Here is a 26,513-nt window from a genome sequence, read left to right as displayed (position 1 = left end):
CATTTGAGGATAATGGCTCTCCTCTGAATCTATTTTCTCTATCCTGATTTCTTCTTCTTACTTCTTCTTATTATTTTGTCTTGAGTCCTGAATTCCGGAGATAGTGCTCGCCCATTGCGGACCTTTAGACTGTGAGGCTGCTGCTGTGAACATCTACCCACGGGAGTTGAAGGAGGGCCCGTTACTGCTACTAAGCTCCCTTCAGGTACCTAACAAACTTGGTATCAGAGCAAATGACTAGGATGGAGGCCAGAGTAGATGGATTGGAAGAAGATCTGACGTCCGTGAAAGGAAGGTTAGAAGGGCTTGATAAAAGAGTAGAGAGCGTGAGCGAAAATGTGGAGGAAATTAAAGGGAGAATGCAGGGGGTAGAAACAATAATGGAGACAATGAAAGAATACCTGAGAGAAGTGAGAGAACGCTTGGTAGAGAAGGACAGTGGACCACCTGACAGAGGCAAAGCGCCCATGGAGACTCCGCCAACTCCTACGCATACATCACCAATGAGGGAGATTACACCTCCACCGATGATGAGGGCAGAAGAACCAGAACAAACCGAAGGAGTCAGAGAGCAGAGGACCGAAGTGGGGGATAATACAGGAGGTGTTCGACGCGAACTAATTCATCGACGACTGGAGCTGCCGGTGTTCGTTGGAGACGACCCGGTGGGATGGGTTTTTCGAGCGGAGCATTATTTTTCTGTTAATCAACTCTCAGAACAGGAGAAATTAATAGCAGCTGGTGTTTGCATGGATGGCAAAGCTCTAAGATGGCTCCAATGGAATGAAACCCGACAACGGTTCGCTAACTGGACAGAACTGAAGAAGGAAATGTTGTTAAGGTTCCGACCAGCACAGGAGGGATCCTTATATGAGGACTTGATGGCGTTGCATCAAACGGGATCTGCGGAGGAGTATAGAAGTTGGTTTGAGGCCATTTCTGCACCGATAGAGGACGCCGCCGAGGAAGTTTTACTGTCAGCCTTCATGAACGGATTAAAGAAAGAGATACGGGCAGAAGTGAAACTCTTTCGTCCGACGACGTTGAAAGAAGCGATGCTGAGAGCGCAGGAGATCGAAGAGAAAAATCGGGTAATTGATGCCCGACCCGGAATCTATACAACCCATCCAAACTTTAAGACCCGGACGTCCAGCCCAACTTATTCTTACCTCACTAGCCCAAACCCAAGACTGCATCAATCACCAACCCATGCACAAACATCCAGCCCATTATCACAACCCAACACCAGAACCGAGCGACCCATTTCAAATTATCAGACAGGACCAAACCGGCTCCCAAATAACACTAATTTTGCGTCTAGCTCCAAAGTCTCCTCTACAGCAGACATTAGGGCAGATTCGTCGATCAAAGGAGCTTCTAGCTCCATCGCATCAGCCAACCAACCACCGCAAGAACGTCGATATCGGAGGCTCTCCGACGAGGAATTCCGCTCAAGGTTGGAGAAGAGACAATGTTTTCGTTGTGATGAGAAGTTCTACCCAGGGCATCGATGTAGATTTAAACAACTACGGATCATGGTGGCGTCGGAAGAAGAAGAAGAAGAGGATGAGGAGGCAGAACACATAAGAGAGGAGGAGGTGACCGCGTTAGAAGAAAAAGAGTTGGAGTTGTCCTTGAACAGTAGCTCGGTAGTGGGAATAAGTAATCCAAAAACCATGAAATTTTTAGGGACGATTAAAGGATGGAAGGTTGTGATTCTTCTTGACAGTGGGGCAACCCACAATTTTATTTCTCAGAAATTGGTTGCAGAATTACCATTACTAGTGTCGCCCGCGAAGTTTGCAGTCACTTTGGGAGATGAGCGAAGAGTCCAAGGATTAGGGAGGTGTGATGGAGTTGAAGTCGAATGTCAGGGAATTAAGGTAACTCAGAGTTTCTTTCCTTTTGAGCTGGGAAGTGTAGATGTAATTTTAGGAATAGATTGGCTTTGTAGATTGGGAGAGGTGAAAATTAATTGGAAATTACAGACAATGAAATTCGAATGGGAGGGACGACGTGTGGAATTAAAGGGAGACATCTCATTATGCAGAGCTGAATCTTCCCTGAAGGCTGTAATCAACTCTGTAAGAGAAGGTGGAGAAGGGTATTGGGTGGAATTCAGGGGTTTGTCGGAGGAAGAATCTAATTCACAGCACTTAGAACCAGGTCTGAAGGAATTGTTAGAGGAGTACCAACATCTTTTCTGTGAACCCACTAACCTGCCACCAAGAAGAACCCAAGATCATGCTATTAGACTTTTGCCAAATGCCCCACCCCCAAACATACGCCCATACAGATACCCACATTTCCAGAAAAATGAGATAGAGAGAATTATTCAGGAGATGCTGGCAGCAGGAGTAATTAGACCAAGCGTAAGCCCATTCTCTAGTCCCGTGTTATTAGTAAAGAAAAAGGATGGAGGTTGGAGATTCTGTGTCGACTACCGTGCTCTCAACAAGGTTACTGTCCCAGACAAATTTCCGATTCCCGCCATTGATGAACTGTTCGACGAATTGGCTGGTGCAACAATTTTCAGTAAGTTGGATCTGAAATCTGGCTACCACCAAATCCGAATCAGAGAAGAAGACATAGAGAAGACAGCTTTTCGGACGCATGATGGACATTACGAATTTCTCGTAATGCCTTTCGGTCTTTCGAACGCACCAGCAACCTTTCAGGCAGTGATGAACGAGATCTTTAGACCTTATTTAAGACGATTTGTTCTCGTTTTTTTTGACGACATTCTGATTTATAGTCAGGATTCAGGGGAGCATACAAAGCATCTTAGGATAGTGCTGGAGCTATTGAAGGACCACCAACTGGTTTTAAATTCCAAAAAATGTGCATTTGGACAGAAGAAAATAAGCTACTTGGGCCACATTGTTTCGGCAGAAGGGGTGGAAGCTGACCCCCTTAAAATTCAAGCAATGAAGACTTGGCCTATTCCGAAAGATTTACGAGAACTGAGAGGATTCTTGGGCTTAACAGGATACTACCGAAGGTTTGTTCAGGGATATGGCAAGATCGCTGAACCACTCACGAGATTGTTAAAAAAAGATTCCTTTGTTTGGAGTGAGGAAGCTACCCGAGCATTTGAGAAATTAAAACAGGTGATGTCGACAGCCCCTGTATTAGCCTTGCCTGACTTTTCAAAAGAATTTGTTATAGAAACTGATGCATCTGGAGTGGGATTGGGGGCTGTTCTCATGCAAGATAGGAGGCCAGTGGCTTATATTAGTAAAGCGCTTTCAATTCAGAACCGGAGCAAATCTGTATATGAGAGGGAGCTGATGGCGATTGTGATGGCATTTCAAAAATGGCGTCATTACTTGTTGGGAAGGCATTTCAAAGTAAAGACAGACCAACGGAGCCTCCGCTTTCTGACAGATCAACGAGTTATTGGAGCTGACCAACAGAAATGGGTGATGAAAATGCTTGGGTATAATTTCGAAATTCTATACAAGCCTGGAAGTGAAAATAGAGCAGCAGATGCCCTCTCTCGGAAGTCAGAGGCGGATGGGGAAATTTGGGCAATCTCCACAACACAAATAATAGGCTTGGAGGAGGTGGAAAAGGAAATTTCAGAGGATGAGAAGCTCAGGGGTATAGTGCAGGATTTGTTGATGAATTCCGACTCTCATGAAGGTTACAAGTTGCAGAAAGGAAGGTTACTCTATCAAGGCAGGTTAGTCCTTTCGAAAACTTCCTCTTTTATTCCTATTTTTCTAATGGAATTCCACGCCTCTCCGTATGGTGGACACTCTGGATTTTTTCGCACCTATAAGCGAGTTTCCAGCGTGCTTTATTGGGAGGGGATGAAAGCTACTGTGAAAAAATTTGTATCAGAATGCGAAATTTGTCAGCGGATGAAATATGAAGCATCATCTCCGGCTGGACTATTGCAGCCATTACCCATCCCTACCAAAGTATGGGATGATATTTCAATTGACTTCATCACAGGCCTTCCGAAAACAGCACAAGCAGACACCATTCTGGTGGTAGTTGACAGGATGACGAAATATGCTCATTTTTTGGTGTTGAAACACCCTTTCACAGCTGTTGAAGTCGCCAAGAAATTCATTCAAGAAGTTGTAAAATTGCATGGTTTTCCTCGATCAATCGTTTCTGACCGTGATCGACTTTTTTTAAGCCAATTCTGGACGGAAATCTTTAAAGCTGCTGGTACCACGCTCAAGTTTAGTTCGGCGTACCACCCTCAATCCGACGGGCAGACGGAAATAGTGAATAGGAGTTTGGAAACCTACTTGCGGTGTTTTTGCTTTCGTCAGCCTAAGCAATGGCCTAAATGGCTCCCGTGGGCGGAGTATTGGTTCAATACATCTTACAATGCATCCGCCGGCATGACACCTTTCAGGGCATTGTATGGTAGAGAACCACCGGCATTACTAAGATGGGTCGAAGAGATATCGAAGATAGATGAAGTCAACAAGATAATTGGGGAAAGGAATGCAGTGTTGGATGAACTTAAAGACAACTTGAGTAAAGCTCAAGAAAAAATGAAGAAACAGGCTGACAAAAGAAGGAGAGCAGTTCAATATTCAGTGGGAGATTATGTATTTTTAAAAATCCAACCGTATCGCTTCAAATCACTGGCAAGCCGAGCAAATGAAAAACTCGGCCCAAGATACTACGGTCCTTTCGACATACTGCAGAAAATTGGATCGGTAGCTTATCGTTTAAATCTACCTCCTACTGCAAAGATTCATTCAGTATTCCATGTTTCACAATTGAAGAAAAGAGTGGGCCCAACAGTAACCCCTCAACCTCTTCCTGCATGCATGACCGACAATGGAGAATTACAGGTGCAGCCATCTAAAATATTACAATACCGATACTCTCAGCGTGGGGAATTGGAAATCTTGGTGAATTGGGAAGGCCTCCCTGAATGTGAGAACTCCTGGGAATTATTCACCACTTTCAGAAATCTCTTTCCACAATTTCACCTTGAGGACAAGGTGCCTTTGGATGGCAGGGGAAATGTTAGGACTAATGTATACATATCACACAGGAAGAAACACACTAAAGAGAGGAAACCAAAAGGTGACAACAGATGGGGACAGGTGTCACCCCAGCAGACTCCAAGGCCTTCAGAACCAACAAAGCACAGCAGGTCACAGACAGCAGCTGCAGAAACGGTTAAAGGAATGGTCACAGATGACAGCTGGAGAAACGGTTAAAGGAATATAAAAAGAGAATGAGCGTCAGGGAGAAGGGGGGAAGAAAAATATGAGAAGAGTGGAGGAGAATTGAGGAGGGAGCAGACCTTTTGTAGGCTCTGCAGGCAATTTACTTATTGTTAAGTTTATTTTATGTAATTTGGTTTTCCAGAGTAATATTAAGGAATTATTTCTGTAATCAGAAGAGATTGTTTATCTTTATTAGGGAATGTTAGCAGACTTTCATATTTTGATTGAACTAAACATACAACGTTCATTATTACACATTTGAGGATAATGGCTCTCCTCTGAATCTATTTTCTCTATCCTGATTTCTTCTTCTTACTTCTTCTTATTATTTTGTCTTGAGTCCTGAATTCCGGAGATAGTGCTCGCCCATTGCGGACCTTTAGACTGTGAGGCTGCTGCTGTGAACATCTACCCACGGGAGTTGAAGGAGGGCCCGTTACTGCTACTAAGCTCCCTTCAGGTACCTAACATATATTAACAGGATGGATGATGGAACTTTTATTCTTTCCGGGCCCTAATAAACACCATTGAATCAGAAATAAGAATATACAGAATGGCTTGGCCGGGAAGTTATCATAGGGCAGAAATGGTATTAACAGAGGAAGATTTAAATTGAATTTAAGTCGAGTTATCAAACCAAATACTAATTCAAATCAAACTGACTCAATATGAGTCCAACCCTATCTTCAAGGTGTGAAATGTCGTCTTGTGGACATCTAGAGGGACCATCCAGATCTCATGGTAAACACCTTTAAGTCCATCTTTGAAAATATTGTTGCACCAGACAATTCATGTAGCATTACATCAACGGTTGGAATAGAAAAACAATTTGGAACACTGGTTTGGTCGAGGCCTCCATAGTCAACAAAAAATTTCCACGTGGTGTTGTACTTTTTGACTAGGAGACACCTGATGTTCCTTGAAACTGATAGTGCCCCCATTCCATTGAAACTACGTTATCAGTGGATTGTAATTCACCCGCTATATCGCCACCCACCAATTTATCAGCACGGTTGTAGTAGTCCAAAACTGTTGAGCTTTGAACCAGTTTCGTTAGCTCCCTCTGCGAATCTCGATATTCAGATGGCCTAAAGCAGTTCAACAGGGCAGTGATAAACGCACCCCATGAGGACAACTGCTTGTTTTAAGGCATCCCGCGGAGCCAAGTCCGAGCAGGTTTATCCATATGGAAAGAAATCAATGACAGGCACCGCTCATCTAACAGATTATGAAAACTGACCCACCGAGATCTGATTACAGCGATGGAGATCGCGAAAAAATATTCGAATATTCCAAAAAGGGTTACTGAAAGGAAAGGTACGTCTGAACTGAAATCTGATTGTAACTGAACTTCCTAGCTATGAAATGATCCACCATCATCAACCTTCTTACCATCACTAACTTTGCTTCCATAGTCGTCATCAGCCTGCTTACCTCTATGGCTCCATGCCTAAATTAGATGAACAAACTTTCACATTGCTGAGGGACTTCACCAGAGTTTCCTCCGGCTTCGCCCTACTAAGGGGAGGGATTTTACATCTACCAGAAATTAAGCATATGTCAAGGCTGCAGCCAAAGCTGGCCTGACTACTTTAGGAAAGTGCATTGTATTGTAACAGAAACATAAATTATTGTTTGATGTAAGGTCATTAAGATAGACTCTTTAATTTTGAGTTCACTTCATAGGCTAGAAGCAAGTTTATACCTCAAAACACTGGTAAGGTCTTGATATGCTGTCAGAAAATTTGAACCTAAACTCCCATTCTTGACGTCACACCTCTTCGATACTCAAATCATCCCTTGAAGTCGAATCCTTCTAGATAGTGTGTAGGGTAAATGATCTATCCACCACCGCCAAGACAAACAAAAGAGAAAAAACATAGAATAATAACCAAACATCTCTTGCCACACAGAACACATTCACCACGCTATTCTTTTGGACTTGGACTAGTCATATATTTCGTCCGAGTTAGGCACATATCCATGACAATGACCCTTCAATCCTCCCCAACAGATACAGTTTTTTATTTCAACTTTTACCCAGTTTTTCTTCTACTCCTCTCTATTGTGCACCCCACCAACCAAACCAGCTCAATCCAAGCCATTCAATTTCAACCTACCCTTTTTGTTCAGAGGTTACATTAATCAACGGCGCGGAATCAACTACAGGTGGTGTTAATCTCTAGTGACATTGCTATCAAGAGACTGCTTAAGAGGATGTTTTGAACAAAAGGGCATCACTTTTCAACTTCTCCCTGCCTAAAGCCGAAAGGACCCTTTGAATAGCTCGAGTACTTGCCAGCTCAAAAGCAATAGCTTTCAAGGAATCCAAAAAGATAAAGAGCAGAAGCTTTACAACCCATTATTTTCGAAGAGAAAGGCTTTGTCAATTTTACACTGAAATGTTTTTAAAATAGTGCTTTGTGCCACCCAAAAGCATATTTCAATTCTGGCTGCCTTCAATTGGAAAGTTTAGATAAGTGAAGAAGAAAAACACATAACCATACACCAAAAGCTCAAGACATGATAGTATTATGGAAAATGTCAAAATTACACATAACATGAGCTAGTTAATTCTATATAATATTATATTTACTGCGGTTACAACAAAGTTCATACGAAACAAGGAAACGAAATGTCAAAAGGAGAACACAAATCAGGTCTCTTGTTCAAACTTCAGAGGAGAATCTTACAGAAAGAACTCTTTTTTCTCTTCTTTTCAATGCAGGGTCAAGCTAGTAACTTGTCTTGCTTCTGCTTCCAACTGCAAACAATACAACAAATATCAGATTGACAGACAGAAATCATATGAATTAATCAGGATTAGGATTTTTATTGAAGAGATTAGGTATACTCACAGCTTAAGGTCGAGACCTCAGAGCTCTTCAACACTCTTAGCCTCTTGACAGTTGATGCAAACATGCTGCAAATCACATATTTAAAAAAAATAAAAAGTTATCAAGAAGCTCAAATCACTTTGCTAGCAAATCAACATACACACGTTTGAATAACTGGAAGGCATTGATAATAAAACAAAATATGCAGCTCAAAAGAGGGAAATCGTTTTTACGAGATTAGGAATCTAATGCTGCATTTGCTGGCAAACTAGACAACAAAGAACAATATTCTAATGTATCAACATAAGCGAAAGCATCAAGTGTGGGAATATAATATGCAATAAAATATGCTAAAATTGCAATAGATCAACAGTGATAGAGATGCTTACTGCCATGGGACATCCCCAACAAGCATCCTGTCCCCTTCATTATCCTCATAAACAAGAGTATATTCCCCACTTCCACCCAATACATCGGTAATGGCTTTCTCTTCCTCTTGCTTGTTCACCATTCCACCAGCACAGGAATCTCTTTGAGCTACAGAAAGCAACAAACAAAATGAGACAATCTATTATCTACTCTAAAGTCTTATTAACATGCATCTAGGGCCTAAATTAAGCAAACAAACAAACTAATAGTGCAAAACTTTGCTCTTGACATAAGCAATTTGAAAAGATATTGCCCCTAATGACCCCTCCTTAGTTGTGCCTTAACAAAGATGATTAATCATAAATTATATTGATTTAAGTGGAAAGACCTCACCATGACATATGCATCATCAAATTTCTATAGGATTTTATGAATTATTAACCATGCAATACTGGTTATATTGGTGGCATGTTCTCTGTGAATACAGTAAACTTAATAAAAAGAGTTACTGTCAAATCAAAACAATCCACCGCACGTGACAGTGTTAGCAAAGCTAGATAAAACCATTATTGCTCTCTTTTACCACAAAGTTATAAATTTGACCACACTGGTTGTCACTGAAAAGATCAAAATTATGTAGATCACCTGCAAGGAGGCCTCTGAAGAGTTCATCCACAGCAGTTGAGAGTCTTTCATAGCTATCATAGGCAGTGAGATCAACTTTTCTGCCGATAGGAACACCATCCATATTTATCTTCACAAACAGACTTTTCCTGCTAACTTCAACTGGCTTTTCATTAATCCCCTTGTTTGGGACCGCATTTGGGGACTCAGCAGCCGGTTTAGAAGCACTTGGACTTGCAAGATTTTTTCTGAATGAACGAATTGGAGGCCAACCAACCACTGAAGCAGGAGCAGTCCTATTTTTAAGATGCCATCAAGAAGACTAAAAATATAAGAGACTTTGCATTAAAAAGGAAGGAAGATGAGTTAAAGTTTTGATTAACAAAACAAGCATAGAAATAAAAGCAATAAACTGAAAAGTGAATATTCAAAACAAGGGGTAAAAAACTGTGACACTCTTGCACTAAAATGGGACAACCAAGTGAAAATACAAAAGAACTGAAAACAAAATACGCATGGACCACAAAGACGAGATTACAAAATTACAATGTGACCATCTGAGCGAATATGCTGTCAAAAACATGTTAAATAGGATTACAGAGAGAGAGATAGAGTGGTTAAAAAAGGCTGAAGAACCTTTTCTGAGAACTGGTGGGCACAGCTGGATTTTTAGCAGGAGATGAGGAATGAAATGCTTTCTTTTCTGGTGCAGACTGCAAGTCTACAACTTTAGTGCAACAGGATTTAGAGGATTCCTTTGACATAACAGGCAAGCTCTGTGTGGTTGCGGAAGCGACTGTTGATGTTGTTTGGGTGGATGAGAACTGAAGAAATGAAAAGCCATTGTTGTTGTTGCTGCTTTGATTGTTTTGGTTAGGGACAGAAGAAAAGTAGCCTAGAGAAAGAAGAGACTCATGGCGATCTCTTTCTGACACTTTCATGGGTTCTTTCAAATTCATAGACCAATCTTCACCACCTGGAGGACCAAGCCTCAATTCAAGCTTCTTCTCCTCTGAAGACCTTTGGCTTCCCTCTCCATCTCCCATCATAAGCCATTCTCTTTCTTTAGATATCAAATCCAGCAGTTGAGGACTTGCCTCACCATTCTTTGAACAACCCGCCATATGAACACTAAAACCAACCTTCTTATCCACTTTCAATACCAAAAATTTAACAGGAAAACTGCCGAAAAATGAAAAAAAAAAAAAAGGCTAAAAGTTAGAAATTTAAAACAACAAACAACATGCCAAAAAGTCAAAAACTTGTCGTTCGCATACCTTATAAAATGCTTAACCAGAGCTCAAAACCAGTAAAAACCGCATCTTCAACCTTCTAAACTTAAACCCGGACACAAGATCTTTACCACACAAGAAAAACAAACACAGCCCACGAAAGAGAACACAAAGAATAAGAATAAAACGAACAACACAAAGCAAAAGGGTATTATTATAGCTAGTTATATACAATTAGAATCACAAACTCGATATGTTTTGTTTGCTACAAAGAGGAGAATAGAGATTCCATATTCTCTCATCTCAACAACACAGAACAGGAAGAGGCTGCCTAAGAGGAAGGGGAAGAAGCATAGCACACACGCAACCAGGACTGTGAGACAGAGTCTCTAAATAAAAAGGTTAGGTTGGTTGGCTAGTTCAGGAAGCAAAGGCCAAAGCGTGCTGTTTGTCGCTGACCTCTCTATCTCTCTACATAGGAAAAAAAATATTTTCTTTTTCTTCGCTTGATGTAATGCTGTGTGTTGTATGCAATCCATTCGATACACACAAACAAGACTAGCTTAAGCGACTGTAATCAATATTTTACCATATATAATATATATTTTATAATTTAATATAATATAAATATAAAATAATATATATTATAAAATATATTAAATTAATATGATATAATAAATATATCAATTAAATTATTTATTATTTTATTTTTTTTAAATTATATTATATGATATAATATAATATAATATTTAATATATAATATAAAAAATTAAATTTTTAATATATAATTAACAGATGATCACTCTATCCCAAACATCTATCCATCATGGGTTTGTAGAGTATATCTGTTGGAGAGACAGAAACGAGGAGTGTTTATGGGATGGAAAGTGACAAGAGTAAGATGGGATTAATGTTTGTTATGTTAATTAAGGTAATTTAGTTCCACTCTACTTTTATAATTATTTACTTGCAGTACTTTTATTATAAGAGCGTTGCCTTATTGGCTCACAAAGTATATTTTAATTTAATTAGAATATTTGATAATTTCTTTTGTGTCACGTCAATATTTTTTTAATAATATTTTATATACTGATAAATATTATTAAATTATTTATTTAATTTTATGTGTTAAGATATGATTAATTAATTTTAAAATAAAAATAAATAAAAATTATATTACCTAACTATATATTATCATATCATTTTATAATTATATATTATGTTAATAAAATTTATTTATATTCATATAATTTTTTTTTATATACACACAAATTTTAAATAATAACTTTATCTTTAATAATAATAATCAAAATTAATAAATAAATATATATTTATATTATCAAAAGATAGCAGACCGGGGTGGGGGTAAGTCTTTTGGTCTGAAATTAAATGTACGTGTTGTCCCTTCTAAAAACACGACATTCTCATCACATGATCTTACAAAACGATTCGCAGCCGTTGGATTTATTGTTTGGCATTTGAATTGACATCTGCCACCCAAACTCAAAGGAGGCACCCTTATCCTGCTTTCTTACCATTTATTTAATATATTAAAAAATTGATATTAATAAAAAGATATTTCCGCAAAAAAGCAATCACACAATAAATCCATATATAATGTTTTACCCATTTTTACGAAAAATTGTAGACATCAAAGTCACTCATTCTTGCCCCGGAGAGGCAGTTTCCATGGTAAACCCTTAGGGATTCCTTAAATTTGGCAAAATAGATAGATTACTCATACGATCTATAGATAATTTGTACACAAAATAGATATGATTTTTAGATTTTAGGATTCGAACTTGTTTTGAATGTCTACCGACAAATAATAAATTTTTATGATCAGGTTAAGTGTGTCATAAGTCATATGATATTTCTTTTCTTTTCATTTTTTTTTCTTTTTAAACATCAAATTTACAATACATCCGATATAAATTTCATATCTTTCCATTTTTTTAACATGAAATAAACTTAAATCCGTCCTAAAATTAAAAAAATTATTGAATTAAAAATAAATTTAAATAATATGAACACTAAATACTTTATTATTAATATTAATTTCGTATTCAATGCTAAAATTCTTCGAATCAATAGAAAATATTTTTATTATTTGAGGTAAATTTTATTTCCTCTATGGAATACTTTATACTTGAAGAGAAATATATTGAAATTTAAGAAATGAATACATTTAAATAATAAAAACAAAAGAGAAATAATGAAAAATTTATACCTACAAAATCGGATACAAAAATTAGAAATCATTACTTGTACAAATCGACTGATTTTTTATTAGTACCCATTTTACCAATACTCATAGTGACCTAGCCCACACCAGACTTTACCCATTCGTTTGTTAAGTCCAGTAATTACTAAATAGAAGATTTGAATTCAAGACTCGATAGTGTCATATCAAAATCAAATTCTTATTTATTTGATATAATAGTTAAGAGAATCATCATTAAACTCAAGATTTTATCTATTCAATATAATTAGTTCAATTCTGATAAAAGAGTTTGGCTTGAATGGGTTTCTCATCGCAAAGAAAAAAATATATTGCTCATTCTTGTTTATTATTGCCCAACTTTCAAGATCACAATGTCTTTGTAGGACACACATTTGTGTTTTTTCAAATTAATGCTTGTTATTTTATGATTTGGTTTGAGAATGTGAATACTACCTCCACTATCCATGGTTCTTAGAGTTACCATATTTTACGGTTAATAATCATCCTTTGAAAATTTAAAACATTGTATTTACACTGCCAAAAATTTATTTCCTCTTTCTAATAATCGTTTTTCCCAACGATTCCATCTGATACATCATTAACCCCACAATCAGGAAGTTCTCTCTCTCCCTAATGGTTTTTCTATGTGAAAAACATAAAAAATCTAACTGAAGTGGCTAAATTGTCACACAGATCTATGTGTTAGTCGACACACAAATCTATGTGATAATCTGACCATTTTAACTGGATTTTTAATGGTTTATCGATCGAAAAATTATCGGGGAGGAAGAGAGCTACTGGTGGTAGGGTTGATGACATGCAAAAGGAAATCGCTAGAAAGAATGGTCGTTGGAAAAAAGAAGTGAATTTTTTGGGGTTTAAGTAAAATGTTTTGAACTTTAAAGGGGTGGTCGTTAACCTTAAAATATGAAAACCCTAGATAGTAGAGATAAAAAAGCAACATTTTATAATTAAGTTATGAGAAAATTATTAATTTTTAAAACTAAGGTGAAAAATGGGCATAAATTATTATTTCTTTAAATAAAATTTTGAAATAATGATTTTACCCATGATAAAAACACCTATAATTAACATATAGTTGGATGTTTAAGTTTTTGAAAATTTATAGATAAAAATTTGAAAAAAAAGTAAATTTTGGTTGGGAATAAGTCCTTCGGCCTATAATTATTTGATAGGCCAAAAGACTTATTCCCACTAAAAATATAATGTAATTTCAAACGCATATTCGCTAACCTTTAAAAACCAAAATTCTCACTCTTGAACTAATTTCTGTTAAAATTAAGAAAAAATTGTTATTTTAATAATATTATTAAATATATAATTTATTACATCCCCCCCCCCCATGTTTTAAAAACTAAAACATTCACCCCTAAAAAAAGTTTTACAATTTAAAAAAATTCACATTTTCACCTTCAAACCTAAGATTTTTTCTTTCCACTCTCCGACCACTGGTGACCTCCCTTTTTTACCCTAAACTGTTGTTGTCGTTATCTCTTCACCTCTCTAGCAAGAACCTATCATCTTCTAGGCGATGTCAACATCCAAACAAAGAGATCTTCACTCCAAGAGACATTGAACCATTGGTTTCGTCCTCTATTTGTTAGCAACATTGAGAAATCGAGCTTGACAAAGAAGAATCACATCACCATTTCATTGGAGAAAGATGATGGGCTAACAAAAGCTTGATCTCGGGCAAAGAGCTGGCCAGAGACGAAAAGAGGAGGTCGTCGGAAAAGGGCCAATAGAGAGATAGGATTTTGGGAGTGAAATGAAAGTTTTAGAAAGTTTTGGGGGCGGCTACAAGAAAAACTTGAAAAATATGAAATCTTAGAATTAGGGGGCAAGTTCATTTTTTAAAATTGGAATATATGACATCAGAGGGGAAATTATCTGTTTCTAAAATTAGGGTAAAAAAATGAAATAAGATTTTTAATTTTTTTTAATATTATTTTTAAAATGATAATTTTATCATTAATTTTAACTAAAAATTTTAATAGAAATTGACCTACGGATAATATTTTAGATTTTTTAAAATTAATAAATTTAAATTTAAAATTACACTATATCTTAGGTGGGATTAAGCCTTTTGGCCTATTTGATGTGACAAAATTGCACTATGTCAAGAATGATTGTATGAAAAATTTGGAATTCGATTGTTTATCGTGTAGAGTATGGAATTTTCCTTCAATTTCAAAGTTGGTTTTAGACAAATCTTACTTACCCCACGTGTGCAAGTAAAATAACATATTCCAATGACGTTTGATTCGTGAAGAATTTTCACAACTCTCTATCTTTTTACATTTTTTCAAACAAACTGTGGGCAATTTTCTTTCACGTAACAATCAATAAATCGAGCTTGAAAATGACGTTTTTGTCCTATTACTAATGGACAAAATTTTTCAATTAAATATAAATTATTTAGATAGATTATTTTTATAAATGGACCATATGCTAGCAATAATTTATTTGATGGATAATATTATATATATATTATAATATGTTAAATATATTATAAATAAGATAAATCTAGTAATCTAGAACCCATATGAATTGCACCCTGCACATGTACATGGACTATCGAACATTCAATAAAGTAATATAATATTATTTTATTTTTAATTCGAAATCATCTAATCATATAATAATAAATTATTTTTATATCTAAATTATAAATTAAAAATATGTACATATTATTTTTTTTTTTGTTTACTGGATATAGTTTTTAAAATTATTTTATATATTCATAAAATTACCAAAAGCCAAGACAAATTTTTTATAAACCTATAATATTAAAAACGACACTATATGAATACATATTTAATATGTTTTTGTATATTAAAGATTATTTTATTTTTAATTTAAAATCATTTAATTGTATAATGATATATATTAAATATATATTTATTTATATATTTGAACTAATTATGCATAATTTCATTGTAAAATTAATTCATTCAATAGTGAACCTTTTTTTAATTTAGGAAATGAACAATTTTTTAGGAAACACTTCCAAAATCAATTGCCCATTTTGCAAGCAGTTTACTATTCTTGAATTTTTGTCCCTAACGTTTGAAAAAAAAAAATTAATTAGGTGTGTACTTAGTTTAAGAATTTTTTATTTAAAAAATTAAAATAAAGTAAAAAAAATTATTTAAAAAATTAATAGATATAAATTATTAATATATTTTATAAAATTAATATATATATATATAAGTGATTATTATACTTGATTAATAAAAATAAATGAATATAAAATTATTATTTTACTTAAATATTTTTAAAAAATTATTATATGTATTTTTAAAATATTTTCTATATGAAAATATATCAAGATTTTTTTATGTTGTCATGTTATAAAATATAATTAATTAAATTATATTTTTTCAAGTTGCCATGTTAATGTCTATATATATTTAAGGAAAATATTCTTCTAAGTTATTTATTATTTTAAATAAAAATATAATATTTTTGTCTTAAAAATAATATGAATAAGAATAAATTTCTCACAAAATTAATATTGTTTTGATAATCTTATAATATTACGGTTGATATATTAATCAAGTTATACTTTATATTACCTATCACGTTATCTTGATAATATAAAATTATCAAAATCTATTATTATGTGACACCTCACACAAATTAATACAAGTAATAAAAAATAAAACAATATTATACATATTTTTTTATACATATTTATATATTATTTTATTTTTAATTCAAAATTATCTATTCATATAATAATAAATATAAATATAAATATATTTATTTATTTATTTATACACTCATAATACAAAATGCCCCTTAAAGTGATTCACAATTTTTCACACAAAATTTGGCCTAAAAACATTGTTACACCTTTTATAATATAAATCACATTTTTGCACCCTTTCTTTCACTTATTTTCTGTGTCATATGTCTCATCTTTCATTGATGAATCAACCCTAACAAGTGGCAGACCAGCCAGGGCAAGGGGGTATAATTAATCACCTTGACTTTGAAAAAAATTTTAAATAGACTTTTTAACTTTTTATTTGACCTTTTAATTTTTAATTCATCTCTGCTGATTTTAAAAAAAATTTAAATATAACTTTTAAAATTATATTTAACTGTTTTAAATTTTTATTATTTTTTAATTAACTCTTATATATTTTAATTTTATTCAGGTTTGATTACTTTTATTTTTATTTATGGGTTTATTACTAACCGTAACTTTGAGAGATTTGATATTAGATGATTCAATTTTTATGTATCTGGTTATTGTTTATATACATAGAGAATTTTATGCACATTTATAACATTTATAGATGTTTACGTATTTAATTTTATTTGCAATATAAACACTTTTTATATGTATTTGCACAGGATGTTTACCATGCTCATACATGATTTCAGGATTATTTTCGTTGCATAAATAACTTAGAAAGTCAAGTTTTAAGTAATTCAAATTAACACGTCTTTTTGAATTCATATTCTCTTCGTGTTATGTGTTTGGAGAAAAGTATTCCACATTGATGTGTATATTCAATGTTAAAATTGTAATATTAATCACTTTTTAAGGGTGTTTCAATCTTTATACTAATTTAAAATGTAAACTAGGGTTTGGGATAAATTTGGTAAATATAATATCTAATAATATTATTTTAGTAATATTTTTTTATTATAGACATTATCTTATTTGATTTGTCATATAATAAAAAAAATTTTGATATTCTTCTATTATTAATGATAAGATAACATATAATATAAGAGATGGTAAGATTACCATTTTTATTTTAAGTATTAAAATATTATTAAGTTATTTTTTATTTTATTATAATTCTATATTTATTTATTATTTTTTAAAGACAAAAATATTATTATTTTTAATTAATATAACAAATAATATAAAAAATATTTTAGAATAATTAAACCAAATAAGATTTAAAATATTAAGATAAAATGATATTAATCCATTTTTATAATAATTAAAAAAAATTATTCGAACCAAATACATCATAAAAGTATTTAAATTATTTTATTTTATAAATAATTAAATAAAAGATACCAAAAATCAATCATTTAGGGTAATATAAATCAAATTATAAATCAAATCAAATTAAATTATCTTTTACTTGTTAATTGAAATAAATTAAACACTTTTTAATTTAAATTAGGCTTAATTTAAAATAATAAATCACTCATCCTAATTAAATATAATTTGAATATAATCTAAATAAATTTCAATTAAACCATCCAAATTGAGTCTAACAGTTTAGGTGCACCTTGAATCAATCGAAGTGACGAGAGAAACTACCTTAAACCCAAACCACGATTAACCTAACTAGACTACATGGTTAGGTACGCCTCGAATAAAGTGACCCCGGGGGGTTCACCTCTGCAACTGCCTTCTGAACCTGACTCCGTGTCAGCTCTGTCCGGATTAGGATACCATGAGACGAAACCTTAAGGATACGCAGTCTACAGTAGACACGTGCCTAGTGATTGGATGTTTTTGTGGGGTCCAAACTGCCCTCGTGACTGGGACCCTTTGCGGGTCATTCGCTTTTGGCCTCCGACCACCCAACATGTTCAACTTTTAACGCCCTACCCTCTTAGCTAGTCGGCGGCTTTATTATTACATACGGATACTAATAAAGAGTTTTACCTAGTCGCAAATTCAGCGCGTTAAGGGGGTGGACTTGAATTTTTATTTTTAGAAAGACTCCATGAATATAATAAGATTACCTTATTTTCAATATTAGCTCACTTTCTCACGTCATACTATTGCCGCGTGAAAAGGGAATCTGGAATCTTCATGTCACTAAACCTTTTGGTAGGTTAAATCCTCTACGCCGCGTACCACACCAAAAAGATGATCCGATATGATTAAACCCACCAGTCAAAATCACGCTACAGAGGACATCTTTAGTGATCTGTACACCACGATCACCAAAGAGATCTGTTCGAAAGTCATCAGAGCCGTTGATCCCACAACTGGAGGGTGGTGATGAGTGGGAAAAAGAAATAGACAACTTGTGAAGTAAATGTCATTTCAAAAAGAGTAATGATGAAGGGTTTGTTGTCTCCAGGACAAGTTTGTAGTAGTGGAAGTCAGACACATGGCGCACTGAACGTGCCCGTCTTATCATAGAATGTCAAGTGATGGAATCATCTCCACCGTCTGATTAATCATGTTTCCTGCCCATTGATTTCTCATCTCAAGTCAATATCACTTGCCAGGCCGGTTATTTTTTTGGCGGATTTTCTATTTATATGTTCTTTTTTTTTTTTCAATTTAACTAGAGTTTTTTTCTTTAAATTAATGAATATTTTAATTATTTAATTATCAATTATAAAAATATTTAAATATTATTATAATTAAACACTCTTAAAAAATTATTAAATATAAATTATTATTTTATTTAATTAAACTGACAAAATTTTAATGAATTTATGTAAAAATGTTGTTTAATTTTTTACTTTTAATTTATGTTTATATGGTAATATACATGAAAATGAATAAATATAATGAAATAATTATGCATTATAAAAATGTGATATATTAAAGTTAAAGTAAGCAAAAATTAACAATATTTATATAAGATCAATAGTTTTAATAAAATAAAAAATTTTATATACAAAAAGAGTGTGAGTTTAAATCTTTTCTAATGATATATTAAAATCAAACTCTTTATTTACTTAATTCAGTAGTTATAAGATCGATCACTGAATTTAATATTTATCTTGTTCAATGTGATTGATTCAATTTTAATGTAACGGTCTAATTCAAATGAGATTCATTATTAAAAAAAAAAAAAAAGATTGACCACATTTCGCATATCTTCCAAGTTAAGAGTAATGCCACAAATATAGAAAGATATAGTTTCTTCCCCACTCACAAGTCACAAGTGGCCTTATTAAAACATCTATTCATGTCATCTTGATTATGCCTTCTGCATCAACACTCCAAATTATCTCTCGCATGCCGAAAAAATTGAGTGCTTCCTTTTTGCGTGTGCTCTCCAAAAAAAAAAAAAAAGACCATTTCTCAAAGATTTTAGGATTCGGGAAGGACTACAGTTTGGATTGTAAGATTTTGAAAGAGATTCTCAGAGATTTTAAGGTTCTACAAAGAGTAGTGTTATATAGATATACTTTTGATATATAATTTATATATACAGATGATATATAATCATATAATTAAGTGTTTCTTTATCTTTTTATTCAAAATTATTTGATTATATAATAATATATTATCTGTATATTCAAATAAGATATTAAAAATATGTTCACATGATTTTATTGTTATTGAAAATATAAGAGGCATTTTTAGAATTAACCCCATTTACTACAATCTCTAACACTTTGCACATGTTTTTAAAGCAACAAAAGTATCAATGGAATTTCTCACCAACAACCAAAAACGAATAACTAGAGCCATAAATCTTGCATATCCATTATTAGTAGAGCCCACCACTCATTTAGTATCATCGTCATCAAAAATGTTATGATCATGATCAATTCAATTCACTTTGATGATATTTTTTGTGCAATGTGATAATCCTTAGCAAAATGTACAAGAATTGCATTAGAGAGGTGTTTTGTCAGAGTGATTAGTATGTGAATGATTAGATTTATCATTTATATATAAGTCAACCTAATATACCTGTAGAAGCCCTTATATTTAGAGATAACTAAAAAAAATAACTTTTAATGATTTTAATCATTGTCACCGTCACCTCAAAATGTTATTTTCAAATCTATTATCACAAGATCAAGTAACTCTCCTCCTTACCAAGGGATCTCGTTGCTTATGAATAAGACCTTTAAACTTGTTGGCTATGAGCCAATGAAAGTAAAGTTGGACTTCATCACTAGTTAATCTCTTAGACGACATAAAGAAACAAAATTGAAAGGCAAATATCAATTTATATAAGAGTTAAACCAGTATTCGATTACCTACAAGTTCACATAGAGACAAGTAGCCCTACCTACAAGTTTTACTAGCACCTAATCTAACTAGAATTACAACATAGAAAGCATGATGACATTTTTCTACCCTAAGACACTCTTGTCAAGCCTTATAGTCTATCCATACATTACATTAAAAGACATGCCAAGCCACTCAAAAGGTAGCCGTGCAAAGAAATACATAAGATAATTCTAAAAGGATTACCTTATTTGTAACTTGATTGTGAAAATGCTTTGGTACTGTGTTTGTTTGGATACTAAAAATATTATAGCCATATTCATTGAAAAAATTGAGAAAAAAGCCTCTTAACAAGGCTCAAGGACTCTAAAAGTTTGTAACACTTGATGAAATCTTTAGGGTTTCCAAAACTTCATTGGACTTAGTGAAATTTTTATGGTAAATAAGTTGAACAATGCGTTTTAAGAGCTTTCTAAGAGACAAGTTAAAGTTCAGTCAGAAATGATCTTGATCACTCAAGTCAAGCCAGTGACACATGTGAGCAATCTATGGATCTACATGAATCGTTCCTACTAAGGAATCATGACGATTTGAATCGTTTCAATAATATATGACGTGCAGAATATTAATACACAGTAGGAACATCATTTTAGTGATGGATTACAAAACAAACATCTCAATTGTCCATGTGTTGTTTATTCGTATAGAAAAACAAGAGTTTTTTAAGTCTTAATCACACTTTATAAACTAAAGACAATTATTTTACGATCAAATTATCCTTGACAAAATGTACAAGAGATGTACCAAAAAGGTGTCTAGTCAAAGTGACTAATATGTCATCAATAATTAGGAAACTCGTTCATCTTGTGACAATACTTTTAGCAATTCCAATCATTTCTACCATTTTCTCACCGTATCATTTTAATCTCTTATTATTACGAAATCACATTTCAACTATATTCTTTATCACAGGATAACTTAAATGATCAAATTTTCTTAATTGTCTAAATAAAATATATTAAAAAGTGTATCCCTTTATATAATTATAATATTATTTCATCTTTTTGTCTTATAAATATAAGGTTATATAGAAAAAAAAAAAAGAGATAAATTTACAATTCATGCAGTTTGCCAAAATTTCATGAGACATTCAATAACATACCATCAGTATAAGTTTCCATGAAATTGATTGAACAGTTTTAAAAATAATTTTTATCATTATTTCTTTCTTAAAATTACAAATTAATTATTTTTTTATAAGCTGAACAGACTAAATAGAAAAAATTAAATAATAATACAAATAATAAAATATTAAAATATTAAAAAATTTTAAATAATTATTCGGTAGTGGTGGAATTTTAACTATCCACGAAGTTGATCATAAATTCCCAAAGCCCTTTTCAAATGGCTTTCTTTTTGTACTTTTTCTTCATTTCATTCATTGTTCTTTTGATTGTCTCCTCTTTCACTATTTCCTACATTTTATTCCATGCGCCGCGGCTCTATCAAGTACAATATCACTCTTAAGACACCTCTTTGATTGTATTTTTTATTTTTGCTATTTTTAAAATTAATAATAAATTCAATATATTTATTTTAAATATATAAATATATATATTTAATATATATTATCATATAGTTAAATAATTTTAAATTAAAAATAAAATAATAATTAATTATATAATAATATATATAAATATATATTTATTTATATATTTAAAATAAATATGTATAATATTATTTTTAAATTAAATATAAATCCTTTTTTGAGGATCGGAATTTGGAAACCCTTGTTCTCATCTCATTTATACAACCGCAAAGAAAAAATCCCACCATTTTCATCAATTTATTATATTATTCTACTTTTTTTAAATTTATCTTTAATCTTTTGATTATTATTATTTTTAATTTATTAGTAAAGTATAGAATTGGAAAGTAGGGTGAGCCCATTTGGGTTGTGATTGTGATAATTAGAAGCATGAGGATTATTCATAACAACCACAATAAAATATTCTCTTTTATTTGACTATGGAAGGGCTTTTAATTTATAATTTGTGAGCATGATGCAATGCATACATGAGATTCTTGTAATCTTATTGAGGCCATCCTTTGATTATTTTAGTCAAGAAGAATCCTCTCATCATTAAGGAATAAAAAGTCTTGCAACCTTGAACTTAATGATGTTTTAACATCTCTTAATGGGTTAATTATGATTTCTTGATTAAGTCAAGATTACAATAAAAGCAAAGGAAGACTCTTTGTCCCTCACAAGAAGCAAAGTAGATAGCCATTTTGATTTTTATGCAAACCACTTGGTGTAATCTTATTGGTTTGCACTTGGGAAATTTTGAGTTAATCCCCCTAGCAAATCTTGAAATTGAAAACAAAATTGTCAATGATGAACTATTTTTCAGCGCCCCTCATCATTAATATGGTCAAAGTCAGTATTTTTAAAAAGGTTGTAATATTTGAGGAGCAATTTCTAAATCATTAAAGAAAGAAAACTTTGGCTAGGAAAAATTAAAGAAGACCCTGTTTACTCTTCGATAATAGTTTAAATGATAAAAAAAAATTGTTATATATAAAATAATATAAATTTAAACTTTTTTGATGATATATTTAAGATTAATCATTAGATTCAAAATTTATCTTAATTTGTGTAATTAAAAAAAAACCCGATTATTACATGCATGAATTCCGATGAATAGGATCGTATACACATCTCATGAGTCTAAAAGTTGTGGCATATGTAGAAGGGAATTATGCTAACTTTTTCCCCCACAAATAATTAGAAGTGCTTTTCTTAATTATTATAGATAAAATTAATTTATTTTCTAATCTCTATCTTTATTTGATAAGCTTTAAAAGCCCATGTGGTGCTTCAAATGAGTATCTCTAGCATGAGTGTGAACCCATTATAAGCCGGACAAAAAATAGTTGTTCATTAGTGACTTGTCACTATACATTCCAAATACAAAGAATAATTCCATTTTGATTTCTTATTTGTTTCTGTTTTTGTTTGCAAATAAGATAATTTTATTTATTTATTTATAACTTTCTTGATAATTCTCGATGTATGCAATTAGATATGGTTGATATGAAAATGTTTGATATCATTTTCAAAAGGCCAAAAGACATAGTCCTCCCCAAAGTATGCTGTTTTCTCAAGTTTTTCCCCTTTAACTTTAAAAATCTCAAATACCCACCCATAATGAGTTAAAATTAACGATAATAAGGGTAAAATCGTTATTTTATCTATAATATTAAAAATAAACTAAAATATAATATTTTTTTCTTCCTCTAAATTTTAAAAACTAAAAGTTTTCTCTCAACCGAAGTTTTAAAAAATGAGATAAAATTTAGAGGGGAAAAAAGATAAAATTTTAAGAGGTTAAAGTTCTGTTATTTGAGAAAACAATATACTTTGGGTGGGAAATAGTCCTTTGGCCTTTCAAAAAAGTAACATTTTTCTAATCAAAGGAATAACTCAAGCGACTAACATGATCAAAAGAGACTTCTAATCCGACGAAATAACTCACATAGCCGAGATTCTTTATTTTAGAACATTTTTAATTTTGTAATACCTTACGCATGATCTCCAACAATGATTATATTATCGACATATAATAACAATATGACACACCCTTTTACGGCTTTGTGGATGAAAAAAATATTATTATTAGAGTTAAAAAAAAAATCGAAATTGATTAATGGTAAAATTAAATTTTGCAAACCGTACTCTTACAGCCAACTTAAGTTCCTATAAAATTTTGTGAAGATGACAAACTTTACAAAGTGAAGGTGTCATAAATAGCAAATAGTGACAACCCAGACTTGGGTTCTTTTCTTAGGTCAAATTATGAACTAAAAACCCAATTTCTTGGGCAGAGATTCTGTAAAAAAGTAAGGCTCATTCTTGGCCCATCTATGACTTAACCAGAAGAAAGCAATGTTGGGTCGGGCCAGAGTCTTTATCTGTCTCTGTCACAAAAAACAAGATCCAAACAAAATCTGGTCTACGTGGATTTATATATCCTATGCCACATTATTAATCTTCCAGTTGGCATATGATGTGGAAAATGGCCTCCATTTACCAAATGACGCATGAACATGTGTAATTGTTGGAACAATTTCTAAGGATTATTTGGAAATTAATATCCAACTACCTAAATTTAAAATCCTTAATCTGGAATTTCAGAATATTAAAATAAAATTATAAAAAAAAAAGAAATTTATTGAAGTAATTTAATAATATTTTTTTTCCAGTTGTTTCCTCTTCACCTGTGGCCCTACCAACACTGCTTTTCAATTAATCGCCATTTCTCGGGCTTCACTTCCCTGTGTCTTGTACCATTTTCTCTCTCTTACCTACCCTCATAACTTAATTTACAAAAATTTCACAAATTTTATTACTGAAATGAATTCTCCCTCGTTAAACCCATATATATATATATATATATATATATATATATATATATATACACACACACACATTTATAAGTTGAATAATTATGGTTGAACACATCGTTATACAATCAAAATTCCTTAATCAGACTCACATATATGACATCTAAAGAGTATTTAAAGATTAATGATAGATATTATACTAACTTGTAAATCAAATTAAAATATAAGCAATGTACGATTTTATCTAGAAATAATAATAAGAAAGTTTAAAAATTGGTCGTGATTTTCATAATTTTCTCATAATTAAATAACAGTTTTTTATTGTCTTAAAACCACTTTTCACAACTTTAATAATAACAATCAAAATGTAATTACTTTTTTATCGTATCAAAATTTAACAACTTCATTAAATCACATAACATCACACTTTACTCAAATAGTATACATATTACCCTAGTTGTCACTAATATAAATTTAAGGCATCGAAAAGGTTAAGGGCAGACATCGCTAGCATCTTACTAGTGTTATATCATTGTCATATCACTCCTCTCTTATATTAGCATAATAATATTACTATTATGAACGTAGATTTTTATTTTTTTCATTCGAACTATGTTAAAAAATGATTATCTCTTGATTTTTTTATATTGAATTTCATAACAATTTAATGTACTTCTCATTAGTGTTAATCTTATAACCAATAATTAAAAGTTTGAAGGAAGACACTTCAAAAAGCTTTTCATATTCTAGTTTTAAAATAATAATTTTTTTTTTGCTATAGTCAACCTTTTACAATTACATCTCATGGAAGAAGAACTAGATCAATAATTATGACAAATCTCATTAATGAATGTAGTTCTAATCATAACTCCTCACCTCAAATGGCAACTCAGCTACATTGGTGAAGAACAATCTGACACTATTGGCTGAAAGTAATCTAAGCCATCCAAAAATAATATAACAACACATTGTCAATCTACCTATAAGCACGAAACAAAATTTAGTAGACATCATGAACATTTGAATCAGCTTGATAGATACAACACACACATGTGGTGCATTAAATTCCTAAAACAAGTCGTTGTGTTAATGACATAAACATCCTACCCATCCACATGTTGTTATTTGTGTAGACAACTGAAGCGTTTCTATAACCTCGCTTGTACTTCAAAAATTAGGGATATTTTGCAGTCAAAACTCCTTTTTAGTCAAACTGATAGATATAATATTCCAAGAGACAGTTAATGATTATTAGCTTATAGATTTCATACCAACTCACATGTTCAAACAAGACACGAATAATACATGACTTCCTTTAGAAGTAATATTAAGCAAACATAAGATGTTACCTATCCTGACTCTTGTAATTTCTTTAATGTCAATTAATAGTTTTTTATTATCTTGTAATCACTTTCCACAACTTCAACAACTACGATCAATGTACAATCACTCTCTCACCATATCGGGATTTCAGTGCTGCCCATCAAGTCACATTACTTCGCACTCAAACAATTCTACATATGACTCGAGTTTTCACCAAAATAAGTTCAAAACAATATAAATGTTAAGAGAAAGACAACTAACATTCTAACATCGTAATACTTCATTTCTATTTATATTACCTAGATAATATTACTACTGTAATGTAAACTCTTATTTTATCTTGACGAACTACGCTTA

The 26,513-nt window shown here is 32.2% G+C and overlaps 1 protein-coding gene across 1 annotated transcript; it reads right to left on the bottom strand.

Annotated features, from left to right (window-relative positions):
* Positions 1 to 7,711: 7,711 nt before the first annotated feature.
* On the bottom strand, positions 7,712 to 10,749 carry LOC123219184 (auxin-responsive protein IAA26-like). Its single transcript, XM_044640974.1, has 6 exons — positions 10,315 to 10,749; positions 9,674 to 10,219; positions 9,059 to 9,333; positions 8,434 to 8,581; positions 8,066 to 8,130; positions 7,712 to 7,971 (listed from the first exon to the last, which is right to left on the bottom strand). The coding sequence occupies exons 2-6, from the start codon at positions 10,159 to 10,161 to the stop codon at positions 7,943 to 7,945; spliced, it is 1,005 nt and encodes a 334-aa protein (XP_044496909.1). The 5' UTR covers positions 10,162 to 10,219; positions 10,315 to 10,749; the 3' UTR covers positions 7,712 to 7,942.
* Positions 10,750 to 26,513: the final 15,764 nt, after the last annotated feature.

Source organism: Mangifera indica, chromosome 6, assembly GCF_011075055.1.
Source record: "Mangifera indica cultivar Alphonso chromosome 6, CATAS_Mindica_2.1, whole genome shotgun sequence".
Taxonomy (NCBI): domain Eukaryota; kingdom Viridiplantae; phylum Streptophyta; class Magnoliopsida; order Sapindales; family Anacardiaceae; genus Mangifera; species Mangifera indica.
This window is presented reverse-complemented; position numbering and strand designations above follow the sequence as displayed.